The 26841-nt window shown below is 43.0% G+C and overlaps 1 protein-coding gene across 3 annotated transcripts in view; it reads right to left on the minus strand.

Annotated features, from left to right (window-relative positions):
* The window catches only part of msi2b (musashi RNA-binding protein 2b), a 237082-nt gene that overhangs the window by 78907 nt on the left and 131334 nt on the right, over positions 1–26841 (minus strand). For all 3 annotated transcript variants that reach the window (XM_071539599.1, XM_071539601.1, XM_071539600.1), the window contains exon 7: positions 21338–21386. In XM_071539599.1, the coding sequence (XP_071395700.1) occupies positions 21338–21386 (49 nt within the window). The remainder of the gene's footprint in view (positions 1–21337; positions 21387–26841) is intronic.

Consider the following 26841-nt stretch of genomic DNA (forward strand, 5'->3'; position numbering starts at 1 on the left):
AGCTGGTGCCCATCACTCACACTCAAATGGTATTTGCAGCCATCTGAAAAGCAGCTAATTCTCTCTCTCCACACACATATACACACGCACACACACACACATACACAAGCACACACACACATACACACGCACATACACATTACACCAACTTCAAACTTCAAAAAACACTGGCTCTGAGGTTTAGAGTAATTATCAACATAGCTAGCTAGCAAGCATTAATCAAAAATAAACATAAAAAAACATCAAAATGACTTCAGAGCTTACCATTGACCCCAACAAAGGATGCATGGTTTCCAAGCATCATTTTTGACATTTTTATTCTTGTAATCTTTCAAATAGAAGTTATATGGATTGGTATTTCAAGGTGATTATGCTGGAAAATGAAAATGTTTTACCAAAGCGGAATATTGTTTTAAGATATCCGGCCAACATCAGAGGAATAATACAGTTTATAGAAATAAAAAAAAAATAATAATAAGGATCATTGCTGTGGTAAAGAACACTAGAGTTGACCATGTTGAAAAGGTGCTTTTTGGTGTGAAGTGAGAATTTTTTAGGGGTATGCATTATTGGAGTGTGTCATCTAGCGTCTCATTGGGGCTAATCCTGTGGTGCAGCCCCACAGACTCCAGCAGCACTGCCGAACACACACAGCCCGGCTCGTACAGAGGTGCTCCGTCCTGAGCACCTAATAATGGAAACTGATTACAGTTTAGGCAATTGCTCCTGTTTTCGTTATTTGTTTTCCTATTAACAAAAGCCACTGCCAGTATTTATTAGGAGAGTATAGTTTTTTCAGGTTTCTTTTTTCTCCATAGCTATTCCTGAGGAAATGTTTGCTATTAGTGAAGGTGTAATCATAACCTAATCATATGCAGATTTCTCAACAAGTTACCTGAAATTCATGTATGTGCACTGACATGCAATCAACCATTTATTTTCAAGACAAAGGAATAAACTTCAACTCAACTGTGTAATGGCTAATGACTATAGTTAAAAGCAACAATCGATCAATTGTGCTATAATTAATAACTCGAAATGAACGAAACAAAATAAACATTAAATAAAACATTAGCAAACAAACAATCTTGTTTTCAAAATCCTTTAATTCAGGTTTCTGATTTATTTTTAATGGTGACACTGATGATAGCCTATAGATGTTAATTGAGCAATTTCTGTTTGTATGTACATGTTTAATCAATTCTTACCTCCCACTGAGGCGTGTTAAAAGTATGTTCATGCTCCTAATATATAGTTATCTAAAGCATTTGAAATTATTCTTCCCTTGAATTTGAATGAAACTGCAGAATGTAACTCTGTGCACATAGAGCACAGCCATAGTCAATTCAGACTTGGCAGCCAATGTTTTAACATATCCATCAGGCCTCCTGTGGAGGAACTGACACACACACCATCACCAACACTGTCCCACATTAACTGTATGTATGAGTTCTTGCATGAGGATCTTGTGCCTGTACACATCAATACTCCTTGTGCACCGCCCCTGTTGTCACCATCCATCATAATCTAGCCCTGCCTTCCACTAGCTGTCAAAACTGCTCTGGACAATTCACTCTGACACTGTCAGCTGAACTGCAAGATTTGACCAGCTACTAAAATGTGGATTGGCCTCCAGATTCATGGAAACTAACACAAGCTGCCTGTCCACGCCATGATTGTTGGATCCATGACTTTGTCACAATCATTCCAATTTTCCTGTTGCTGGAGGCAAAACTAAATCCTAGTGCAGTTAGCCCTTGCTAGCTGGGAAACTAACCTATCTGCACACCAGCCCCTGCTATTTTGTCCTTTGTCTGAGCTCTGACATCCGCTCCACTGCTACTGCGAGGCTTCCTGAGGACAGACTCATCCTGTTGTGTTTAACTCCTGGTAATTGTCATGAGGTGCATGACATGTGGAGTCTAAGCTGCCCAATTACAACCCGTCCCACAATCATATATGCCAGTACTTGACCCCTTCACTCATGTCACGTTAATCAGCAGATACCTAGACAAATCCTCTCAGTCAATAATAAAACAGTCCTAAACAAATCTAGTTAATCAGGCCCTTCATAAGACAATGTATATTTGTATATAAGTTATTAATTATTTACCATATAACACAGAGCACACAGCATGCCCCAAATCCCAAATCAGACAATTTAAAGAGAACACCATCAAGCTGTGTGTGCATGTGCAAGAGACATGTAAATGCTTGAGTGTGTGTTTGTGCAGGTGTGTGTGTGTGTGTGTGTGTGTGTGTGTGCGTGTGTCTTAGTGCATGTGTGTGTCAGTGCGTCTGTGTGTCCTCAAAAAGTGCCACATCATCAGCATTAACTGGCAGGACATTGCAGAGGATAGAAACACACAAAGGAGCAGGATTCACGAAGGAGCCACACATCAAGAGGAAAGTCAGAGACACAGAAAGTAGATGGGGCAGCAGCACACATTATTTTAATTAGCCTAGTGTTGTCTAACTTGCCCTCCAATTACAAATAGGCATGTATAATAAGCCATCTATTGATGCATGAAAGACAGGACGATAACACAGAAGCTAAACACTGGCAGGATAAGACTTGTTTGAAGTGGTTTTGAAGGAAAATGCAACATGAGAGGCTCAGTAACTAAAATGAATGCAATCTCTCCCTTTTATAAATGTACTAATACACACGTTATCATTCCTCCGCTGGGGGTCACAGCAGTGACTGATACGTCAGGAAGCTCCCATAACATTCAGGATCGAACAATAGCACTGCACCAGCCACTAAGATAAAGATGTTTTAGGACAGGAAAAAAAAAAAATCTTATTATGGAGGATAATTCTGGCTATTTTCAACCTGGGCCTTATTTTCATGACGATTGATTGTATTGAAAATTTTGTACCTTCACTGCAGAGATTTACGTACCTCCAGTTCACAGGAAGCGTCGCTGTCCAATACACAACCAAGGAAGCTCTAACAGTTGAACCCAAAAAGTGATTCAAACGTGTCCCACAACACTCACACTGTAATGGGACCTGCCTACATCAGACTTTCTGGTTAACTATTGCCTGAAATTGCGTATATTGTGGTATTAAAATGTTTTTTTGGACTAGCGTGAGTTGGTGGGGAAGTAGATTGTTCAAGTATTGAGTACTGATGCTTCATTCATGTCATATTGGATTTTCTGTAAATACGAACTACCGACTGAGACAAAAGGTTCATGTCAACATCTGAGTAGTAATTACAAGTAGGATATGTGGGAAAACTGTACTTACGAAAAGTGAGAAATATCTGCTGTAGTTCGTTCACGGTTGATTTTAAATTCAAAAATACAAATTAATTTTAAATGTGGCTGTTCTTCCACTTCTTCCAATAGGTGAACACAGCAGAAGACCAGTAGCCAGCAAAGTAAACAAGGAAGTGTGTGAGCAACACTAAGAAGAATCAAAAGGACTATTACAACTGAAATGATAATTGCTGTGTGTGTAAGTGATAATTGCTTCAACACAGCTATCTAAAGACATGTGTAACGTCAGTGTGCGTGTTATTGTGTTGGAAGGACGTGTTTTAATTGGAAAACTAGAAAAATATGGCCCAGGTTGAAAAGAACCAGAATTATCTCTCTATGTCTGTATTTGCATTTCAGTAGACTATAATATAGCCAAGAGGCGATGTTTAGAGGCATCAGAACCTTCAAGATAAAATACACAATCACATTTATGATAACGTTGTTAAGTGATAAAGACACTGAAGGGATACTGTATTCTACTGAGAGGTAGGCCTAATGAATATGCTCTGGCTAATTTATGCTGGCTAATTCGTCTACATTTGGTAAGTCTTAAAGATTGATTTTCTCAGCAAGTACAATCTCAGCTCAAAACCAAGTATTTGAAAGAGCAGGGGGGCGCGGTGAAGTGTGCTTTCACATTTTGTTACTTTAAATTCAATTTTGTGCAAAAACTCCCTCTCCATATGTCATGACAGTCCATCTTTCTGTGTGAGTATTAATATGCTATGCTGCAGACTGCTGCCATTCCTCTTCCTACTGCATATGAAAATGCTACTTAAAGCAGAGAGCTACAGTACGAGTTGATTTTGTGCTTTATTGGAAAAGGCATTGTGAAAGAAGCCCAGATCTAAAACAATGAAGACAATTGCAGCTATATTCAGAGACTTATTACTAACTTGGAGGGACTAACAGGGTCTGGTGAAAAAAAAAAAAAGCTAATGGGGGATTTCGGGCTATATATGCTGGGAAGTGCTGCACGTTAACCGAATGTGTGTGTGTGTGTGTGTGTGTGTGTGTGTGTGTGACAGTATGTTTATCCCCCCACATCTGAGGTTTGGAGGTGTGTTGAACCCAGGATGATGGGTGTGAGACACGCAAAGCTTTTGTTCAGGTGTCCTGGATAGCTCTCTATTCACATGTCATGTCTCTTGTCTGTGCCAATCCTATTCCCTCTGCATGCAACCCCCCTACCCACCACCCCCCAACCCCCCACCCAGCCGTGACAACAGCTTACAGAAAGCAGAAGTGCAGCGTGAAGGCATCCTCTTAGCGCAGAAAGTGTGCGATAGAGAGCTAGCAACACTTAATATCCAATGGTCAGATAAGCACTGGAGGCACCAGGGAAAATTCTAGTCCTGCTGCCATGTGGAGGGGCTGAATGCAGAAACGGACATATCTGATCGGTGTAGTCCTCCACAGGCACACTTCATGGCTTGCAGGGTTTATGCTTGGAAAGAATGGATGCATCACCGTATACCTCCATCCATCCTGACAACCCTCTCTTCCTGGGTCTTATTGGTTCGTCTCTGGGCCTACCTGCTGTATATCCACGTGTCCACTTCGATCACCATTATATAAGATTTCTATGACAGCTTTTCTGTGTGAAGACAGACAGGTATGGATGACCCCAGGGTCTCTGTGTCTGAGGCCCGCCCCAATACCCCCCCCACCTCCCTCCCTTCTTCCTTTTTTCCAGATTGACTATCCTCAGGAGCCACAGTCCTCAGGAGAGCGTCTGGCTGTGTGATTCTCTTTGGCCTTTCACCACTGTGGACTTTGAATATACCTCTTTACTCACGCCTGATGCTTGTTATAGACAGGACCGGCCTTTCCTTAACTGGATCTATCCTCTTCAACTACGCATTAACGACTTCTGATGCAGCCTTCGACCGCAGATATGATCCGCCGCATATAATATGCTATTATATTTTATGTATCTTGTCTCTTGACTGTTTAACGATTCACCTCTTGTGTCAGTTGATATGGGAGCTCGCACACACACATCCGCATGTGAATACAAAAGAAATACCATGAGTGGTAAACGTCTGGGGCAGGAGAAGACAGTGGAGGAGTTAGTGGTCCCTCTCTCTCCCTGCGGGCAGTATAGCAGGCTGCATGGCAGCGCTGTCTACCAGGACAAGTTAATAAGATGGAGCAGTCCCCGGGGGCAACAGCCGGCGAGCATTATCACTCTGAAGGCAGCCAGAAAAACTGACACATACTAGGAAAGAACTCCCAAAAAGAAGCTTTTAATTACCCCCTCTCACTAGCCATTGCTGCAGAAAAAAGTTAATTTGACAATTTAGAAGACAGGGACTTTTTCGAAATAAGGGATTTCACTTGCTCTCGACGAATCTTCAGCAATTATTATTTCTTGGTCTGCTCTATTCATACTCTATTTGCATTTTTCTCTTCTTTCACTCTCTGTCTCCCTCTCACACACGTATGACGAAGCAAGCTTCTCAAGCGTGAAACCACAAGGAGGTGTGGGGCAACACAGCACATATCAGCACATGTGAGCCGCCAAAAGACCACTTCTACAGACATGTGGTGTGATGAATAAATCATGCTGCATAACCAAGAGGAGAGAAGTTCCTCTCCTGAGGGCCCACGTTTCCTTAGTGCTGCTCCACTCAAACACCAGTATCTCTCTGCCATCTAAATGAGCCACACATGGCCATGGCCAAGCAAATAAGAGCAAAACTGTCACCTCACTGAAGAAACATTCATCATTACACAATTTGTTCCCTTTTATTACAGCCATTGTAATTAAAATAATTGAGTACTGGGGTGGGCAGGTGCTCCCATCATCCATTTTTTTTTACCAATTAGCACTACAATAATATTGCCCTGGTATTGCAGATGATATTATTAGCATTTTGATAGAACACAAGTGCCTGCATGCCTGCACGCCAGAGAACTGCTCTCCTGTGAAAACTTTTCAGTCAGATCCACCAGGGAAGCGTCAATTTTTTGGTTTGACAAAGACACAGGCTGAGAGAGAGAGAGAGAGAGAGAGAGAGAGAGAGAGAGAGCATCCTAGGCGCTGTGTAGCGAATTAGAGCCATCTTTAACATCCAAAGAAAGACACCCAGCAGTTCCAAGAAGGGCATAATAAGGCCTTCATCCATTGACCACAAACATAAAAAAACACTAAATTGTGGATACATCTCAGAGCTCAAGACAGTAAAACGGCATTTTAAAATCCAAGAACTGAACCCCACTAATCAACAGACTTACCAAACACCACCCAGCACTAATCAACATCAGGCAGAACTACTTTACCATCACAGACCATCATACAAAGGATAGCTATTTTGATCACTGAAAAAAAATCCAAACATAACAAAATAAATTGCTATCTGGCCTAAATTGTAAATACAAATTAGCAACAAAATATCTCTTTGCTGTTAAGACAGTTACAGTCAATTAAATTGAATTAAATTCAATTCAATTCAATTCAAGGCGCTTTATTGGCATGAAATACAAAAGTATGTATTGTTGAAGCAAAGTCAATGAATTCAAATTCAAATGACAGTAACCAAACTTGATCATATGACAATGAACAATAAATATACAATTTATATGTCATCTAATTAGTAAATACAACAATCAATTATCAGTTGTTTTTTTTTTCTTTGGTACATTGTCAATGGTTCTCCTGTCTGAGACTGTAACAGGCGAAGACATATTTGGCTGCAGTAGTGGCACACTCCTTTTGTTCTCCAAGAATATATTGGAGTTTTTTATTTGTTGGAAGGTTTTCAAAATATGGAAGGTAAATATTTCTGATTCCTGCATAATTTGTGCGGTGCAAGAGGAAATGCAGCTCTGACTCCAGTCAGTCTCCAGACAGTCTCTGTCAAAGATGAGACAGATCCTGACCAAATACAGAGTGAGGGACCACAGTCGCACCATAGATAAAGGATAACAAGAAAAGTCCTGGCTACCAAAAGAGACACACATTCTCTTAAAGGATAATTCTGGCCATGGTGAATGTTAAGCCAATTTCCCAGAGTGCCGTCTGTCCCTTATGGAATTGTAAGCTAGATGGGATTTTATAGAATCTCACTTTTTATGTATATTTTCTACATTTTTAAACGGGGCTCATAGCGGATAAGAAACATGCTTTTTATTATCATTTGGTCCAACTGATTTGTGCATGTACATGTCGAAGAATAAAACTGGCAGCATGCATACACATACACACACACATTGGGGCAGATATTTACTGTTACTTATTCGTCTTCTTTTGTGTCAGGAATTCCCATTGTACCTCGACGATTTGGCAAAATACTTCATGTGACATTCATGCCAATAAGGCATTCTGAATTCAATGAATTGAAATAACTGTGTGCATGTGCGTGTGTGTGTGTGTAGGGGGGGAGAGAGAGAGAACGATAGAGAAAAAGAGGAAATGGAGAGAGAGAGTGTCAGAGACAAAGACAGAGAGAGCGAGACAGAGGGAAAGACTGAGACAGAGAGATCAGAGAGCTGGGGACAGAAGAACAGAGAATGATAAATGAATTCCCAAGAGAAAGGGAGGGACACGGAGAAATTACAGAACAAAAGCAGAAGACAGAAATGACATTTCTTAAGGGACTGCTGTGCGGCATTTGTAGGGAGAAAAATTAAATGTGAGGGCCAGAGAGAGATGGAAGGCGGGAGCGCGTATGGGGAGAATGGTATGAGTAAGAGCAGGAGACAAAAGAGAAAGTGTGTGAGAGGTAAGACTAATTTATGAGAAATGAGACAGAGGCAGGACTCGGTGAGGCTGGCTGCTGCTGGCTGATGGATGGGGGGGCTGAGCTGTGCAGGTCGGTGGGCAGAGAAGAACCTGTGATTGGAATCCTTTGAGGCGGCATTTCAAAAAAAGTGAACTCTTAAGACATGGAGACAAACATGAAGCAAAAACCTCACTTCTGCTAGAGGGAGATTCTCCCTGGCAGGCAGGTAGAGAGGCGAGAAGGTGAGAAAGAGATCTGGTAGAAAACAAAGAGAGAGAAGAGAGAGAGAGAAAAGGGAGAAGCCAGGAAAGAATGAGCAAAAGAAAAAAAAAGAGATAGTGTGAAGTGAAAGAGGCAGAAAGAGTAAGCGAGGGAAAGATGAAGAAGATAAAGTGAGATGAGAGACGGCTGCCTTTGTTGCAACTGCACTCCCACTGTAGCAGTTTGGAAGGAGGGGTGTGTGTGTGTGTGTGCACACACGTGTGCATGCTTTTGTGTGTATGCGAGTATCTGTTCTAAAGTTCACATAAGCGTGAAAGGCGGGATTGATGATAAGGCAGCTGCTCATTTATAGTGGGTAAGGAGTTGGTTCCCACATGCTCCAAGTACACAAACACAGGGACACACACACACACACAAACAGACACTAAAGCTGCCCCTGGAGGTAGTGAGAAACACACAGGGCCTACAATATATGTAAGACTCTCCTCTAGACAGAATCCCCTCCCAAAGCTCGCTGACAAGAGGAGCACGGTGAACCTCCTCTCTTTCAAACAGCACACAGTCTTTACTCGCCCCAGTCTTACAGCACACACATACTGTATCAAAGCCAGGACACACGCTGCTGTGTGAAGTGCCATCACGCACGCATGCACACACACACACACACACACACACATTCTCTTTCTGTCTCTCTTTCTATCTTTTTCACACGCACAACTTTCAGAGAACAGAGCGGGGAGGAGAAAAGGGCCGGGAGCAGAGACGAAACACCCAGACAGTGATGAAGGTACGGCAGTAAAATACACTGTAGCCGTCATCTATCTACTGATGGAGGGAACATATCACAGTAGAGTCTGCAGGCGCACTGTTTTATGTTGGGGCTCTTTTAGTAGGAAGCTAATATAGATCAGGACAAAAAAAACCCAACATGCATTTACATACATATGCATGGTTCATGCATACACACACACACACACACACACACACACACACACACACACACACACACACACCTACATACATACAAACACATACTAACCTCTGACTAACTCTCCATCCCTCTCCAATTACACTGCCAATTTCATGGAGGCAAAACCAGAACAAAAGGAAGTGAGCACTGGGCTTATTAATCACACCGTCATCCCACTTGCATTCCTTTGTAACCTCATGAACTACCGATGGGCTTCCATGTCGAAGCTCTGCTACAGCCGTGAGGTTTGGCCAAGGGGAAGCTGCTTTAGCCAAAAATAAATAAATAAATGAATAAATAAATAAATAAATAAATCTAATAATGTCAGATGTCATCCCTGACCCCTGTAATTTCACAAATTCAGATTTATTGCCAATCATGATGTATCGCGCCCGTGCGTATCCACAGAGATGTATTGTGTTTGTCTGTTTGCTTTCAAAGAGACAAACGCATGCTGGCACGCACACTCGCACACGGCAAACAGACAAATGCATGCCTGCTGTGTGTGAGTGTGCAAATGTGCGTGTGGTGGACGACGCCACGTGAAAAGGGTGGCTGGCTGGGGGCTCGTTCTCTGTGGGACTCTACAGTGGGGCAAGGCAAATTGGTTAAAAAGACGCAGGCAGGGCAGAGCAGCACTGGGAATCCCACAGAGAATGAGCCCTCAGGCAGCCACCCATTTTTTATGGCATCTTACACACACACACACACACACACACACACACACACACACACACACACACACACAAACACACACATGCACGCAAACTTCCTTGCATAAATATAAACACACACATAGCATACCTACACACAAGCACACACAGTTAAACACACAAAGACACACTTGGAACCTGTCAAGTGGGAACAAACTGATGACAAGACGGCGACAGATGGATTCACTGAGGAGAGACGAGCTACGCATTCAACTCAATTAGCAACGTGCTGCCGCATGACGCCGATGGGAGATGGAATCTTACCATGACTGGCAACCTGTCAGTCGAGCTACAGAGCCGCAAAACAAGCATCATGGAAGGCGCAATGAATTAAATTTAATAAACCAATAAATAAATTAATTTCTAAATAAATGGTATAAAACCGCTAGAGTGGGGGCTCTGCATCAAAAAGCAGGGCATAATGTGACCAGGGAGCCTAAATATCCCCAGGCACGCAGAGAGAAGAAACTAGCAGAGGGGAAAGAGGAGGAGGAAGAGGTGGGGAGAGGATGGAAAAGAGAGAAGAGAAAAAACAATGGCTGGCCTCTCTCTCTCTCTCTCTCTCTCTCTCTCTCTACCTGTGCGAACATTAGAAAGCTCTGTTCATACATTATCCTGCCATGGTGCCTAATGAGCCAGGCATCTCCACCCTGACACTTACGCTTGGCTAGGCAACCCTTATTACAGAATGTAGAGACACACTCACACTCACACTCACACTCACACTCACACTCACGTACACACACACACACACACACACACACACACACACACACACACACACACACACAAAGCACTCAGGACTGACCATCAACATCACAGTTCATCACAGCAGCTGTGTGATGGGGGTCAGTAGAGTGTAAAAACATCTCTTGCTGCTTAGGACATAAAGGAACTCTCCATATTAAAATTATTCTTTTCTGTCCGCCTAGAAAAATAGTCCTATTACGACATGGAGCTCTGTGTGTGTGTGTGTGTGTGTGTGCGTGTGTGTGTGTGTGTGTGCGTGCGGTCAGTCTCGGGCAAAGTTAGTTACAAAGATGTATTAAAGGAATAGTTCACCCAAAAATGAAAATTCAGTCATTATCTACTCACCCCCATGCTGATGGAAAGTCGGGTGAAGTTTCTTAGTCCACAAAACAGTCCTGGACCTTTGGAAAGGGTGTAAATGACATCTTTTCAAGTCAACTTGGGATCTCGGGGCTTCCGGAGACTTGGATTACGCCAGACGAGCTGTATGGAGCCATTTTATTTTTTTTCTGTTGTTTTTTTACGTTTTAAGTCCCCAGCAACTTCGGTTGTTTAGGAGAATGCTGCAACGCTGTTTTGCTGTGAAGCTCCAGGACTGTTTTGTGGACTAAGAAACTTCACTCGACTTTCCATCGGCATGGGGGTGAGTAGATAATGACTGAATTTTCATTTTTGGGTGAACTATTCCTTTAAGCTGCATGGAGGCTGGTGGTGGGCATGGGGACAGACACCATGCGCCCTTCTGAATGGCTGATTACCAATGCTTTATTGTTCATGACTGCAGCCAAATTTGCTCATTTTGCTGCATTATGCGGCAACGTGCCTCAAGAAACACCACAAAAGCCGGTCTATCCAGTCTGGCAACTTGCCGATCTCTGCCAGGATCTACCCTGCAGTGCTATGATTGTTTGGCTGCTTCTGTATGAAAAGCTCTTCCACTTCACATGAACCAGACCTCCTACAACTGGCTAACTGGTGAACTAGCAGGACTGTGGGTGACCAATCAGTTGGAAGTAGGAACAGAATTGCAAAGTTGCTCAAATAAACATCAAAGGTCACGACAGCCTGCCAACGTAGACTGGAAGTGGGAGATTTGTTTTGAAATTAGGGATGACTGACATGTTGTAAACAGTTGAACCACTCAGAAAATGATTCAGTTCAACTCTCAAAGTGCCAAGAGTAAGAAAAAAAAAGAAAAAGAAAGATAGAAAAGAGTGATAGTTCTTTTTCCTTTAATCTAAGATTAGAGGATTCGACTGGAGGTGATGTAATCTAATTCACCTTGCAATCTTTCAGTGAGAAGTGATTGCTGTGGCTCAGCAACTGATTGTGATGACCTTAAACTGTGAAAAAGCCTTGTGGGTTGGTGACTTCCGACCATTATGCTCACAACAAGGGCAGAGGAAGCATTGTTGTTGTGACAATCTGCTCTTGACAGATCCTAACTTCCAAGGAGTTGTGCAGGAACCTGAAAGGAAGTTTTCTGTTCTACTATTGTGCAGGAACTTGATAGCTCACACTGAACCTGGTATTAACAGCACTTCCCCTGAGAAAATGCATGGAAGAGAAGCAGGTTGCTTTCATTGTAAAATCAGACAACAGAATGTGCAGCAAAACCGCCCCCTCTGTATTTTCATATATAGTGGCAGGAGAGTGGTGGTCTATTTTTTCTTTGAAACCCCAGTCGACTCAGTTGCAATCAATTTAATCCAAGTAAACCACCCACACCACTTAAGCATATCTATTCTCAATCAGACACCACCTTTCATCCTTATATACCACTGAGAAATACGGAAGTATATCACATTTGTTAACAACAAAGATGGTAATAGAACAATTGATTTGAAGCCCCCAAGATAATCTGAGTAACATATTGCAAGCTTAAAAAACTGTTAATTGAGTAACAGCAAGCTGTTAAAATTTTTTAATTTAATTTAAGAATATTTATGTAGTTCAGTTAACTATAAACTGTCAGTACTATACTTGAAAGCAAGCAAACTATAAAAGTAACAATGTGTCTCTGGTTACTAAATCTAATCTAATGGGTAATTTCCTAAAGTAATTGTAACATACACACTTTGAAACCTCTGAAATAACCTTCTGGTCATCATTTTTTATTTAGTTTAAAATGAGGACTGTATTTTTGAAAACTGTGGGTGGGGGAAAATGTTTCTGCACTGCATGTCTGGGGAAGATGGCTATATCAAAAAGAGACCCGTGTGATCAGCAGGCTTGAAAAACACGTTAGGAAGACAAGGGAGCGACACATTTTACTAACACTGCACAGTGGACACTTAACCAATTCCCTCATGTGCTGCGCTCAGCTGTAAGAGGCCTTGGTAGGCACAAACCATACTGTAAATACAGGGAACGATGCAGAGGGAAGCAACCACTTCCTCTCTCTGTCTTTCTGTTTTTGTTTTTTTTACAGTCTCATGGACGTTACAATAAGAACATTCCTGCAGTTATATGAACATCTTCCTAGGTCCTTTTGAAATGTCTTTAAAGACTTTGATGCTTTGTGTTAGTTAAATTTGATCCAGATTAAGCCTATGTATGAAGTGTATAATTTCTAAATATTTTGTTTTTTCATGTGTGCTCGTGTGTTTGTGTGGTGCGTGTGTATTTGTATGTGTGGATGTAAACTCAGTATTCCAGGCCACGGTGGCCCCAATCTCACAGGAGGTTTAACCTCGGTAAATCCACTATTAGGTGTTCTGAGAATGATGATGTGAGCAGTAGATCCTCCCCGGTGGTTTCACTTTCTAAGAGCCTCCAGCAGGTCACAAATAGAGAAGCTGTGGGGGTATTACAAGGTCAAAGGTCGGCTAACTCTCAATATGATGACAATTCCAAGCTGGCATTTTCATTTCCTGAAGAGACTGATTCCCCATGGCAGCTGAGGCCAAAGCTGTTTGCTTATTTTCGTTCAAATAAATTCATCTCTGCTTTTAATAGAGAGACGAGATATCGAGAAATTGTAGTGTGGGCCCGCTGTGTGCACAACACAGATAGTCTTTCTTTCCATTCACATACTGTATACTGTACATCCAAGGGAAATTCCATACAATATGTGTTTACCATGTTGGCATAAAATCAGACCAAGCCTATCATACACAAATGCCAGCTTTCTGTACGTTTTTTTTTTTCATTTTGTCCTTCAAACCTCTACAGAGGTGAGGCCATGCAGCCAGCCAGTGGGAGTAGCTGATGTTTTAATGGCACACGGTTTGTCTCCTGGTGGTGAGATAAACATGGGGAAGAGATTAAAACCCCAGGCTTTCTTCCACAATCTCCTGCCTCCATCCTCCTTCCCCTTGCAGTGGTCATGCAGGGCCAGCACTGCAGATTCTAATTCAAAACCAAACCCATCCAGTCTATCAGGCACACCAAAGCCTGAAAACCACACACGACTGCAGCGGCACCGCTCGTAGGGACAGATGTCTGCAATGGCCAGGAGAAAACAGCCAGGTGACAAGGAAAGGAGACCTCTCTACCGTTGAATCACTAACCTGTCAAGTACGTCACATGAAAATACTACCAGGAATATACAGAGCTAATGCTGGTGGTGTTAGAGTTCAAGGTGTTGAAAAGAGAGAGCCTGTTGGGGCACAGCAAACACCCTGAGGTGGAGGAAGTAGGGCAGGAGGACAGGCTCCCTGGTACATCCTGTGCCTCCCTACTGAGGCACAGGCTGGCCACAAAGCCCACTCCCTCGCCTAGGAGCTGATGAGCTGGAGGAGTTATTAAGAGTGACTAAACTCATCATTTCCTTTGTCATCGTGATTAGGCCAAGGAGAGAGGCCCTCAGGTGGAGGTAGGTGCAGTGCGTATGATTAGCTCTGCCATTTAAATGACATTCACACTAATCGCTAATATCAGGACTGTCAAGAGGAGAGAATACAAGCAGGAATTTGCCGGCTAATGTTGGAAGGCTAAAGCGTCGCGAGGAAATGTGCAGGAACATCTGATTCCATTTGCTGTGAACGCTGTGTCAGTCAGCTATGTCAGGCACAGTGGAGGCCTGTTTTACTGTCTCACTGATGCTATACAGTAGTCGCAGACAGCACAGAGGAGCTGCACTCTGTAAACACTACTTCTACTGCTGAACCGACAGGGAGGCGCTTGCTTAAAACAGGCTTGGTACTGGAGGATATGTGCCATCAAAGAGGAGCTAGCCTAGAAAATGTGCTTTGGAGAAGATACTGTAGTTAAGCCGAGTCCAAATAAGGATAAGCTTTTATTCTCTTGTACAACCAACAATAGCGCCAACACTTTGCTTATAGAAGCATTTGGATGAGGAATGAAAGGATTGGTTAAGTTTTCTTCTCTTAATGGAAATTCATCTCTGAAGTCACGCCATCTTTAAAACTCAAATGACCCTGCTCCAAAATACCTCTCTTCCCTGAACAAAAGAAGGCATTATCAAACCTCATTCTCAGCAGTGCTAGATCCATTTGGTAAACAGCATGTGTCCTACAGTAGTAATCAGAGGGTATTTTTGAGGGATTTGCAGGCTGGCCAGGAGGCATCCGCTGGAGTGATCTCTAATTGCTAGAAGCGGAGGCCTAGACTGCCTGGCGCTCTTTTGAAGCCATCGGCAGCAGCTTCCAGCCAGAGGAGCCAGCAGGGAGAGACTTCCCACTGAGGCACTCTCCCTCTTTCTTTATTTCTCTCCCTTTTTCTCCCTCTGCCTCATCATGCGTTCATTCTACTTTTTCTGCTTTCCTTCTTCTCTGTCTCTCTCTTCTCTCCTTCATCTGCTTTCCCTTCCCACTTCTTTCTCTCACCGTGCTCACTCCCTTTCTCCACTCCCTCTTTTCCCTCCTCTCCTACTCACTCAATGAGCCAGCAATCACTTTGCAGACAGACATCCTCTGCTCAGTCGGCCATGTTCAATCCCCAGCACCGGTGGCTGATGAGGCATTGTGGTGACGTCAGACACCGGGGCTTTTCAGGGAGCAACAGTTAACCTGTGGCGGCGCAGCTCAGCTTCCCAGGTTACAGGCCTCATACAGCCAGTCTTTGTATAAAATAATGAATGTAATATACCAAAGAGATGAAGGATAATGAGGCCAATTATTTTTTTCTCCTCACCCAGTGAGGCGAGAGAGGCGAAGTTCTGTCAGATGGTTGGTGTATAATGACACCTAATATCACTCTAGCCTTTGTCCGTATGAGCTTGTGTATTATAGGGCAAAAGTGTTTTGCCCGATAATACACAATTGTGAGATTGTGGGAAAACATACACACACACACACACACACACACACACACACAAACAAAATAAATATACAATATGGGCACAAAGTCATAGCGATTAAGGACTGACAATATTCAAGCATGTGGATATGTGGCATACTGTCCGCATTGCTCATGCTGGGACTGTGCAATCCACCTATGCAATGCTGAGACACACAAATATAATCATACACACACACACACACACACACACACACACACAGACTCAACCAGTTTTTGCTTGTTTGGAAGGCAGCTCGCTCAGTGTGACATTGACTCCTCAGTGCCAATTCCGCGCTGGGAGCTGCACTTGGTCGCTTTGCTGCCAATCCAGGTAAAGAGATTACAGACACACACAATGCAGTCTTCTGTTCCTCTGCCAGGAAGAAAACCAGCCCTTTCAGTCCATAGAAAAAAGAGCTGCACACAAATTCACACAGCCTTGGCCCCATGCTTACACAAAACCAAGAATCCCCTGCTTCTCCAGGAACATGGGTTCTAATCTGTGCCTCGCTCAGTGGCTCCCCAGTACAAAGCAGCCTTACAACTAAACTAATTCAGCCTCCATGCTTTATCCTAGTCCCCGATGCTGTTGCACATTACTAATACTTGCATCATTCAAAAAAAGCATGAATTTGGCCTATAATCAGTCACACAGTCATTGTAAAGCTAGACAATTGGGCGCTGTCTGGTTACAAACTATTGTAAAAGAATATGAAAGAAAGTTTCCCCAGGATTTCATCATCTTATTTAATGGTGTTATTAAAAAAAAGGCTGATAGAAAATGTGTGTTTCCTATCAGTCAAAGCAGATATAGGTGTCACCTGCAATATTCTTGTATTAACTAAAACCTGTTTAAAACTGTTCTGGATTGACATGGGTTCTTAGCAGTACTGATTTTGCAGTGCATGAATCAAACCATCACTGTGGCGTGCACAGTTTTGACCCAATTAATCAGCTACTTATGATTTTAAGAGTGTAATTTAGCAATGGATTGTAATGTCCTAATTTGCATTGTATATACTTATCTTTTTTTTCTTTATTCATGTGGATTAGTTGCGATGGTGGGAAGGTGCTTGTGAATAATCAAATCAGAGGAAGCTTACTATACTATATATTCCTTCTTGACAAAGTCCCGCGTGGATTATGTATGGGGTATTATGCTACAGAGAGATGTGATGATGAAGAGAGTGATAATATGGTGGAGGAGGAGGGCTAATTACAGTCTGGCAGAGTAGCACTTAATGAAGGATGTCTATGGGCAGAAAGACAAAGGATTGTTCTATCATCTACCTTTTACTCACAAATTAAACCCCAATGCTTAGGCGGATAGCAGTAGTTGCCACTCAGCCACTCTCATCACTATTCGTCACTGTCTCCATCCCCTCCTCTAAGAGATGCCATTTGTCTCACCTCAGCAACACTCTCCTTGGCACTGGCAATTGTGTTTGACAGTAAAATCACATTTTAGATCATAGATCATATGTCAGCCTGCGGGATGGGAGTAGGCAAAGAATGACAGAATGATTTTTACTCGGGGCTCTTCCAAAAGATTTTATTCCCCACTCCTATAGCTCCTCCTGTCATCTAGAGGTGGCATGGGGAGTCGTGTTGGGAGTATTGGGAATGAAAACTGGTATGCATAGTCCATGACTGAGAGCTTGTCTTAGTCGTGGTAGTAGTGCCCATGGCTTTGGCCCAGAGCATAGCCTACAGCGCAGCAAACTTGTAGCATGTGCTCCAAACACAGGAGGTCTGGGCCTCCTGCACTACTGATAAACCACACATGTCCAGGAATGAAAAATCACTCCTGTAAAAAAACATATCTTCTAATTATAAAAGCTGCATAGGAATGTGACTGAGTGTCTGTTCACATTTGCATTCGTTTCCAATCCTGGTTATTTTGCCATCACAGAAGTGGGTGTCAGTAGAAAAAGGAAAGGTTGAAGGGAGAAGGGGGTTTTGGTGGTGGTGTGGGTGGGGAGGGTGTGTGTGTGTGTGTGGGGGGTGCTGCAGTGGACAATAGGCGCCCTCTGGCATCAACCTCTGGACAGCCCAAGCTGCTCACCAAAGACACTGAACTCACCCACAATGAACTGCAGCAGTGGGAAGGAAGGCTTTAGAGAGTTCAATTTCCAACACAATTGGCCTTATTCTACTCCTTTAAATGCCAAGGAGATGGTGTGCAGTGTGTGCCTTTGTGAGGAGCTTTGCTTACAGCGAGTGTCCTCTAGCAGGAGAGATAGAGAGAGAGAGAGAGAGAGACAGAGAGAGAGAGAGAGAGAGAGAGAGAGAGAGAGAGAGAGAGAGAGAGAGAGAGAGATGGAGAAGAGAGGCAGGGTGGGGAGATTGTGCAGGGCAGAAATAGTGTGTGTAAAAAGAAAGGAAGGAAGAATGAGAGTGAATGAATGAGGAAGATAGAGAGTGAAAGAGTAAAAAAAGCACTGGGAAAAGGAGAAGGGTAGAGAATGTCTCCTCTGGCTGTCGTTTTGCCAGCAGTTACCTCACATGGGCTGTCTGAAGGACAATGCTGCTACTAGTGGACTGTAACATTCGTCCTCTATCTAATCCTCCCCAGCTCCAAAGAAAACACACTTACAACCATGTGTCGATCATGGGAAATTTCAATAATCTCATACACAAATGGTAAACTGTTCCAATAAAATACTTAAAGTGTTCATTACAACACACCCCCTCGTTTTAAAAAGCTGAATGAGTAAACACATCAGCCCGTTTAAAGTGCTGAGATAAGATTCAAGTGAGGCTCTGCAACAATTTGAAGTCATAGAGTGAGACACAGCAGAGATAACCAGAGATCACCTTCAACTGCTGTCATTTTTACAGTTAATATTCAATTCTTTCTCATTGAGGAACTCAACCTTAGTGCCCACATCTCCCTAGTATATTTAAATAGTCTACCTGCTTTATATCTAAAATGCTGCTTGTACCAAAGTTGCCCATCATTTTCAGTTATTTGCCACAACTAGATTTTTTTCTCTCCTCAAATGTCAAGTAAATGTTTATTGATTGATTTGCATCCTCTCTCCTACCTATTTTGCTGGAGCAGATAGCAGCTATACCTAAGTCTCCATTTAAAAGAACAAGAAAGGACTTTGGTGAATTGAAGGCTACTTTGTGATTCAGGATTTGGACCAGATCAGATTTCAAATTTGATAGTCATGCAACTGATCTGTAATCTAGAAGTCATATTTTGTAATGCACTGCATGTCAGTGTTGCAGGTACGCTAGACACGGCAGATTTTTTGTCAAAGAATAGATGTGTGCAAGTTGGATGGATGAGATGATGGAGACCGACTATCTATTAGATAAGGGAAATAATGCACATTCCCGTGACACTTTGTAAAGCATCAGCTATTGATATAGATATGTACTGCAGAAAATCCATGTGGCTGTCACTTCCACAACAGGAGAACTATTATTTTGGGGAGCTGCAAATAAGGGGCTATGGAGTCTTATGCAGTCGTGCAATGGGTACCCTGGTTTTAGGAGATGATTTAGGAGATACTTGGGTTGTCAAAGAAAATGTATGCTTCCATGCATTCATGCATTGCAGCAAAATCACCGTACCATTTTATAAATCAGTCTATGGGATATAAATGAACATGGGTGGGGAGCTGATTTGGCCTGTGGGCTACCAGTTCCCCATCACTGGGCTAAGAAATCTTCTCTAAATGACATAAAATGGGCAGAGCCGATGCCTCCACTGAAAACATATTCAATGTCCTCTCCTATGTGCCCATGGGGGAGCTGAGACATTAATATCATGCAATCATACAGTGGATCAGTTAACTCTGATCCATTATTCAAATTTTCTTTCCCCTTTATGAGTCTGTAATATCCTATGAAGTCCATCTACAGCACCTGTTATGTTTCTAAGATCAGCAAATATTTACTGTTTCGAATTCACAATGGAAACAGCAGAAAAACCATCAGACAAAGGAACAAAATAGCAAAACGCTAGTTAGACAGAAACAGCCACTGCAGAAAGACTTGCACCTGCCTCCTGCTACTGTGTCACACTCAATATAAATACGTCCCCTGTCATCAGAAAAATTGCCAGGGAGGCTGTTTCTCCATCATTGTCTTCATTTGAAGGGCATTTTGCCGCCCAAAGGCAAACACCTAACACACTAACCGAGCGTGGCGCCCATCCCCATTCACAGAGGACTGGCAGTGCAGCAGAGGGGAGAGAGAAGAGAGAGGAATAAGAGAGGAGAGAGAGAAAAAAAAGCCTCCGTCTCAAAGCAGACCTCACACTGGGTTCTGTCACTACAGATCAAAATCCCCTCAAAGCCATAGATCACTTCCACTATAGTTCACATGTTCCACACTGAGAAACTGTTTACCAGACTCAAAGAGCTCTTCCACACAGCGTACTCACACATACAGTACACACACACAGACGCACACACACACACACAGACAGAGATAGATACAGATATACAGTAGAGACAGAGAGAGAGAAATGCACAGACACCGCCATGAACAAAAAAACGTTACAGCCATCTATCCAAGATAATTGTCTTACACATTTATACAGCTACGGAGGAGGAGCTGCTCAATACAAACAAATATTTACATCTATATGGCAAAACAGCGCTCAGCCCAACTCTGTGAGATGGTGTAATGTCAGCTCTGCCTGCAAGTGAGCTGCCTGCTGTGACAAACAGAGAAGTGTCTGCTCCTTTTTCTTGTGGAAATACCTGTCAGTACCTGTCGGCCACACACACACACACACACACACACACAAACACACACGCAACCACACACAGTAAGACGGAGGTGACATGCTAACAATAAGCGCCAGGGACATCACGTCTCTTAACAGCTCCTCTGCAGCACCTACTGTATGAAAGGACTCGTAGCCAACATGCTACCCGAATGTACTGTGTGCTTATTGGTGGCATGTCAGGCCCGTTGGCGTGGCGTCTGGTTGAAACACATGACATGGGCGCACTGCAGTGCAGGGAGGCAACCTGTCTTTGGAAAGTCCTCTGCTTTAGAGAGAACCGTCCCCTAATCTAAGATAAGGAGCCGATGAGAGAGAGCGATAAAGTCGGTGCTTCTCCTGGGCTTTATCTGATGCTGTTATCTGACTGCACAGCACCCACCATCTCGCAATCTTTACACCCTTTAAGCACCTTTCTGAAACACTCACACCAGCATCATCGCAGAGGCAGGCGCGCGCACACACACACACACACACGCCGTCAAACGCTCAAACATTCTAAATACCGTATCAGCTTATTGATTACTTTGACACGCTCCCATTGTTGAACAGATGGTACACCTAATATCATGTGAAATGGAACTGTTCGGTGTTATCTCATGGGGAAAGGACATAAAATGACTATTTTCTCACCTTTTCAGAAAGGCAAAGATAGCAAAAAAAATGGGAAGAGAGAGTAGAAGCTGTGCACTTACCTCTATGTCTGTTAGTAGTCTTATCAAACATAAGCATGGCGTCATCGACCTGGAAGACATAAGAGAAGTAGTGACGTTAGCCTGAGTCTTTTCAAGAAGTACCTCACGTTGCCTTGTGAATCTGAATCATATCCCCTCACTACTCACTCTGATTACTCTAAAAAATCTCTTCTATTTCTCTTCTTAACTCTTATTTTCTATCCAAGCACGTCTCTCTTACATGATCATTCGTTGGTCACAGGATTATTGTCAGGATGCTATGACCCTTGCACCACTTACTACTGGTAGCTTGTAATTTTGTTGATCAAGGAATTTAAACATATTCATCTGCTGCACTCACTGTTAGTTGCTCTGGATAGAGGTGGCAGCTAAATGCTAAAAATGTAAATGTAAAGAGGAATCAGGCAAGAGAATTAACAATAATAAGAAGCAGTGAAAAATGGAGCGTTGTGTGAACAATAAAGAGTGTTTATTTTGATGAACACCAATGTCCAGTCTTGGGCAGAGCGACAGATAGAGACACTGCACCAGGGGAGCGTGAGACAAATGGGATCCTTCCTCATCTCACAGCCACAGAAGCAGCAGCATCCACCATCATATCATCTCTCATCATGTCCAATAAAGCCACACACAGACAGCATATTTTTTTCACACATCTCTGAAAAACAGATTTCTAGACACACTCTGCTTGTCATAACTCTGAAGAAATGCTTAAAAAACAGAGTGATGCAGGCTCATTTGGCCTGTGGTTTCTTCTGGGGAGAATAATAAAAAGGACAGAGCGGGAGCGAACAGAAACACAGAGGGGGAAGATTGGGCCAACAATCTCAATGTCACTCGCCTCTGTGCCGTTCATTCCCCAGTTACCGTCTCTAGGTAAGTATACCGGTGTACCGAGGAGGCTTGCTGCTGTGCAGAGGAAGGATGTGTACACATGCATGTGTGTGTGTGTGTGCTTCATGGGAGGGTGACAAAGCTAGGGGAGGAGATAGGAAGAGACAAGAATAGGGGTCTCGCTCAAGCCGAACTGTCTGATTGGATAAAGAAAAGTGCCTGGCAGCCAGGCAGACTAGCGCCGGCACATTGTTCATGCCACCCTCCTGCCACACATTTGGCACACAAGACGTTGGCACAGCTTGTAAAGCCCTGGTACTCATTGCACGGCTCGCAAGCCACATGCGGCTCCCAGGCACTTTATTTGCACCTCCTCAAAATATTTCCAAATTACCAAGTATAGCTGGCAACATTTATGCGGATTTAAAGTACCCCATATGCATGCTTAGGTCAACAGATTAATGCATTAATTACCTTCAATAAAATGTTTACAGTGTCTCTGATCCGTCTTGCTTACACACATTTATTCTGTCTTTGTGCCATCTTTAGTGAGATTGTCACGCATCTGGCTGAAACTTGTTCAAGAGTGCCAGCCTGTATCAAGCATCACCTCATAAAGCCAGAACAAGGAAGAAAAGTAAGGAAGGCAATCCACACGGATTTAACAGTGAAACTGTGAAGGCAAAATTGGGAGAAAGTCATTGTGAAGTGTGGGTATGAATTAACCAACACTTTTGTAGAGGCTCTGTAATTCACTGGAAAGCTCCTATAGTTAACATCATAGAGGAATATAAATACCAGGAATAAAAAGATGGCTGAAAAATGATAAGAAATAAGACATCTGCTTAGTTCTGCTGTGTGTCTGAAGAATGGCCTATCTGATTACTACATTGTGGTAAAACAATGGCTGTCAAACAACTTTACTTTCACACCAATATTTGGGCATTTATAATGTCATGTAGCCACACCTGTGGAGAAAATCACCTTATAGAAAGTGGGATAACTGGACCTTGTGGAGCAGAGGGTCGCAATTCATTAGCTCTGAGTTTGACGAACACAGAGACACTTCTGGTTTGGTTTTCTTACCCGGTCCTACAATTTCTCAATTGTTACAATATTAGCTACCTAGCCTGCTAAATTACACCTTACTGGATTTAAAATGGATGAACACTTTGATTCAAGACTTCTGTTTTGCCAGCAGTATGCTCATAACACCAAAAGCAGTCGATAAGGCCTATACAGTTTCTCAGCTTGAAAGCTCTACTGCACAGCAGAGATGTAATACGCGTGTTTACCAACACGCTAAGTGTGGCTCACAGCCTGTGATCGTCTACATGGAAGAGAGAAGTCTGCCTGTCCTCTAATGCCAATAATGGTGGAACAGGTAGCCATATTGAATGCACAAGGAGTTTCTGCTGCATATGTGGGTCGAAGTGCAGAGGAAGACACTTGAGACCTTTAGAGAAATGGAGGAGCCTCCTTCAAACACAATGGTTCTGACTCATTAGTAAGACTATTGTGGTGTCCACACTATGGTTCAGTGGTGAGTTTGTTTCTATCTATATGAAACCCACTGATAGCACGACACCCACAAGCACCTTCCAAAATAATGGAAACAACATATCATTTCCATAAAACATCTAAAAGCTAGGTCAAGTGCCAGCCATCATACTATGTGTATATATTATGTGTATGCTATAAAAATTTATTTAAGAATTAAATATTGAGGTAAATATTCTATACGTAGGGCCTTTAACACATATTGTGGCTATGCAAGATCTGGCCATTTGAGACCACACACCCACAAGCCCTGCATACAACTCATTCATATCCAGTGTTGGGCAAGTTACTGAAAATTAGTAATTAGTTACAGTTACTAGTTAGTTCTCTCAAAAGGTAATTGAATTACAATTACTGCATAATAAAAGTAATTAGTTACTAGGGAAAGTAACTTTTGCGTTACTTTTAAATGTCTGCTTCAATTCTCTTATTACACATAGCTATATTATTTTAGTGTTGCTGTGGCACATTATGGGACAAGACAACTGTCCAATTTTATCTATCATTGTACCCATTATCACTATGATGAAAAGTAAGTAGTGGAACAATAAAACACAATAGATATGTTTTGATAGGCGTATTTATTATAGCCTCGACAGGCCTTCAAATCAAGCATTAGCACGCTGTGTGGGTAAGTTACCGGACCGGTAGCAGTGTTGCCAACTCTTTTCCAAGGAAAGTAGCTATTGGCTGCTCAGAAAGTCGCTAGAAGTCGCCAGATGATGTCATATGATAATTTGCATATCAATATATAATGCTGCACTTGTTAGGCACGCGGTGGCATAGCCCGTTTTAATATAAGTGCTGACTCCGCCCACCTGGGCCAGTTTCGGCGTACGACGGTAACAACCAAAAGTAGTGTGTTACTTTGTAACGCGTTATTCCCAACACTGTTCATATCTAATATTTTGTACTCTGATATTGATAGGATTGCTACTGTACATCCTTTAAAAAGCTGTGAGCGAAACGACTGTTACTTTGTAAAATGAACCAAGGGCTATTAACGTGAGTGCATTATATAAATGTGTGAGCTGTGCTGTTGGTGCTGTTGTGACATTATTAAAGGAGGGCCGTCCTGTCAGATGGCCCCATTCAACAAGGAACATAGATTCACAGTGAAGCACTGATGGGGACTTTAACAGAGAATGTGCACATCATGTGAGGGTCACACTCCAGCAGGTCATACAATACAGCCCCCCTCCTCCCCCCACATACTCTCTCTCTCTCTCTCTCTCTCTCTCTCTCTCTCTCTCTCTTCTCTCTCTCTCTGCCACTTCCACAGTCTATAGAACCATCTCCTGTGCTTCAGGGCTTTTCAATGCAGTTATTCAAGCAGAACACAACTGTGTGCCTCCATCTGATAGAAGGTTAAGGACCTCTTCATTGCTCACAAAAAAGCCCTCCACACAGAGGTGAGGCCAGGCTCACCTCAGGGAAGAAATCTTTCTCTGTCCTCCTCCTCCTCCTCTTTCACTCTTCCCTTTCTCCTGGCTCGGTGAAAAGAAAGGTTCAAAGGATAATGGCTGTCTTATCACTATGTAAAAGGGGAATGGGAACTCCAGTGAAGTGCCTGGCCTTTTGTGACAATGAAGAAAAGAGCAAAAGTCTATTTCAGCGTGGTATATGTACTGGAACAGTCCATGACCACTCAGAAAGAGCGCGCTGCAGAAAGACAGTCAGGGGGCAGAAGGCAGGGCAGCTTTTTAACTAAACCTGAGGCAAACACATCTCCCCTAAATAACCTCCTCCTAAACACTGGGGTGGCAGGGGTATACACAATGCTGTGTGTGGTGTACAGTATGACTACTTGTGGAAGCAGTACAGCAGGGTAACATAGGTCAGATGATTCATAGGGACCCTGTACCACAACCGCCTATGTGCTTGAACCACGAGCCATACAGTGTCTGATTCTGGAGTGAGGATTTAATAAAAACCTGTGAATAGGGTGAGCTCCATAGGTAATGCAGACAGATTCAGGTGAAGAAACTGTATGCGGTCAGTCAATACAGGAGGAACATGAAGGTGAAGTGATCTAGCACTCTGGTCCAGGAGCCTGGGGTAAAGGCTTATCCTGTTCTTGTCAGATAATATGGTGTTAAACACCAAACACTATGTAACCTATCCACCTGTATCAATGCCACCACCAAATCCATATGTTAGAACAACCTCACAAAAAATGCATAATAATTCAAAAAGGGCTGCTTTCATGAATTATGTATCAAAGGACAAATGCATCAATAAAGGCTAATGTGTTCTGTTTTGGGGCAGGGAGGCAGCAGAGGTGTCAGGTGACAGGGAGAGATTTAAGAGCTCTGGAAATGAATTATGACAGAGATTTAGATAGGTGTCAAAATGCACATTTACATTCAGCTCACGGCTGAAGGCTAGCAGTGTTGCCCCCTGCAGTTTGGGGGCAACACTGATACAGATCATGCCTAATGCCATGGGCACGGAGGCCTTAACTGCAGACATAGACCTGGGACTGGTTGCATGCCTCCTTTTGTTGAGGCTTGGTGTCATGGTTTTGGATGGTGGTCAAGGGGTCTAAGGAATGGGGCTGAGGCTGAATAGTCACAAGGAATATGGGTAATACGAACCACATCTGTCCAGTGACATGCTCTGCAGCAAGGCGGCATATTGAGTAGGGACTCCAGCCTTCAAATGGAGGCTCCAGCTTCCAAGCATCCGTTCTGCTGAAGTGTCCTTGAGCAAGACACTGAATCCCTACCAGCTCCAGGGTGCTGCTCCGTATCTGACCCTGCGCTCTGGCCTCCCCGTGGAGGGTGAAGGCAAAAAGAAAATTTCCCTACGGGGATCAATGAAGTATCACATTATTATTATCATTATTATTATGACAGATAAGGGTCACAGTCAAGGAGAAAACTCAGCTGGCACTGCCCCTACATCAACGCTCCCTTCGCAGCGTAGAGCATCTAATATTCTATTACAATGATTGCAATTAACAGAGAAATGATAGCGGCCCAGTGACAATGGACAAATTTGTGACAACCCTTTCAATTGTTCTATTGTAGAGGAAATCTATATCATTGTCTGGGAACGTTGAGCTGCAATGCGCTGCATCCACGCTTGAGCGCTTTTACAAGTGGTGG

This window comes from Centroberyx affinis, unplaced genomic scaffold (assembly GCF_046629955.1).
Source record: "Centroberyx affinis isolate AG114_WGS23_722 - 3 ecotype Tasmania unplaced genomic scaffold, CSIRO-AGI_Caff_v1 ptg003475l_1, whole genome shotgun sequence".
Taxonomy (NCBI): domain Eukaryota; kingdom Metazoa; phylum Chordata; class Actinopteri; order Beryciformes; family Berycidae; genus Centroberyx; species Centroberyx affinis.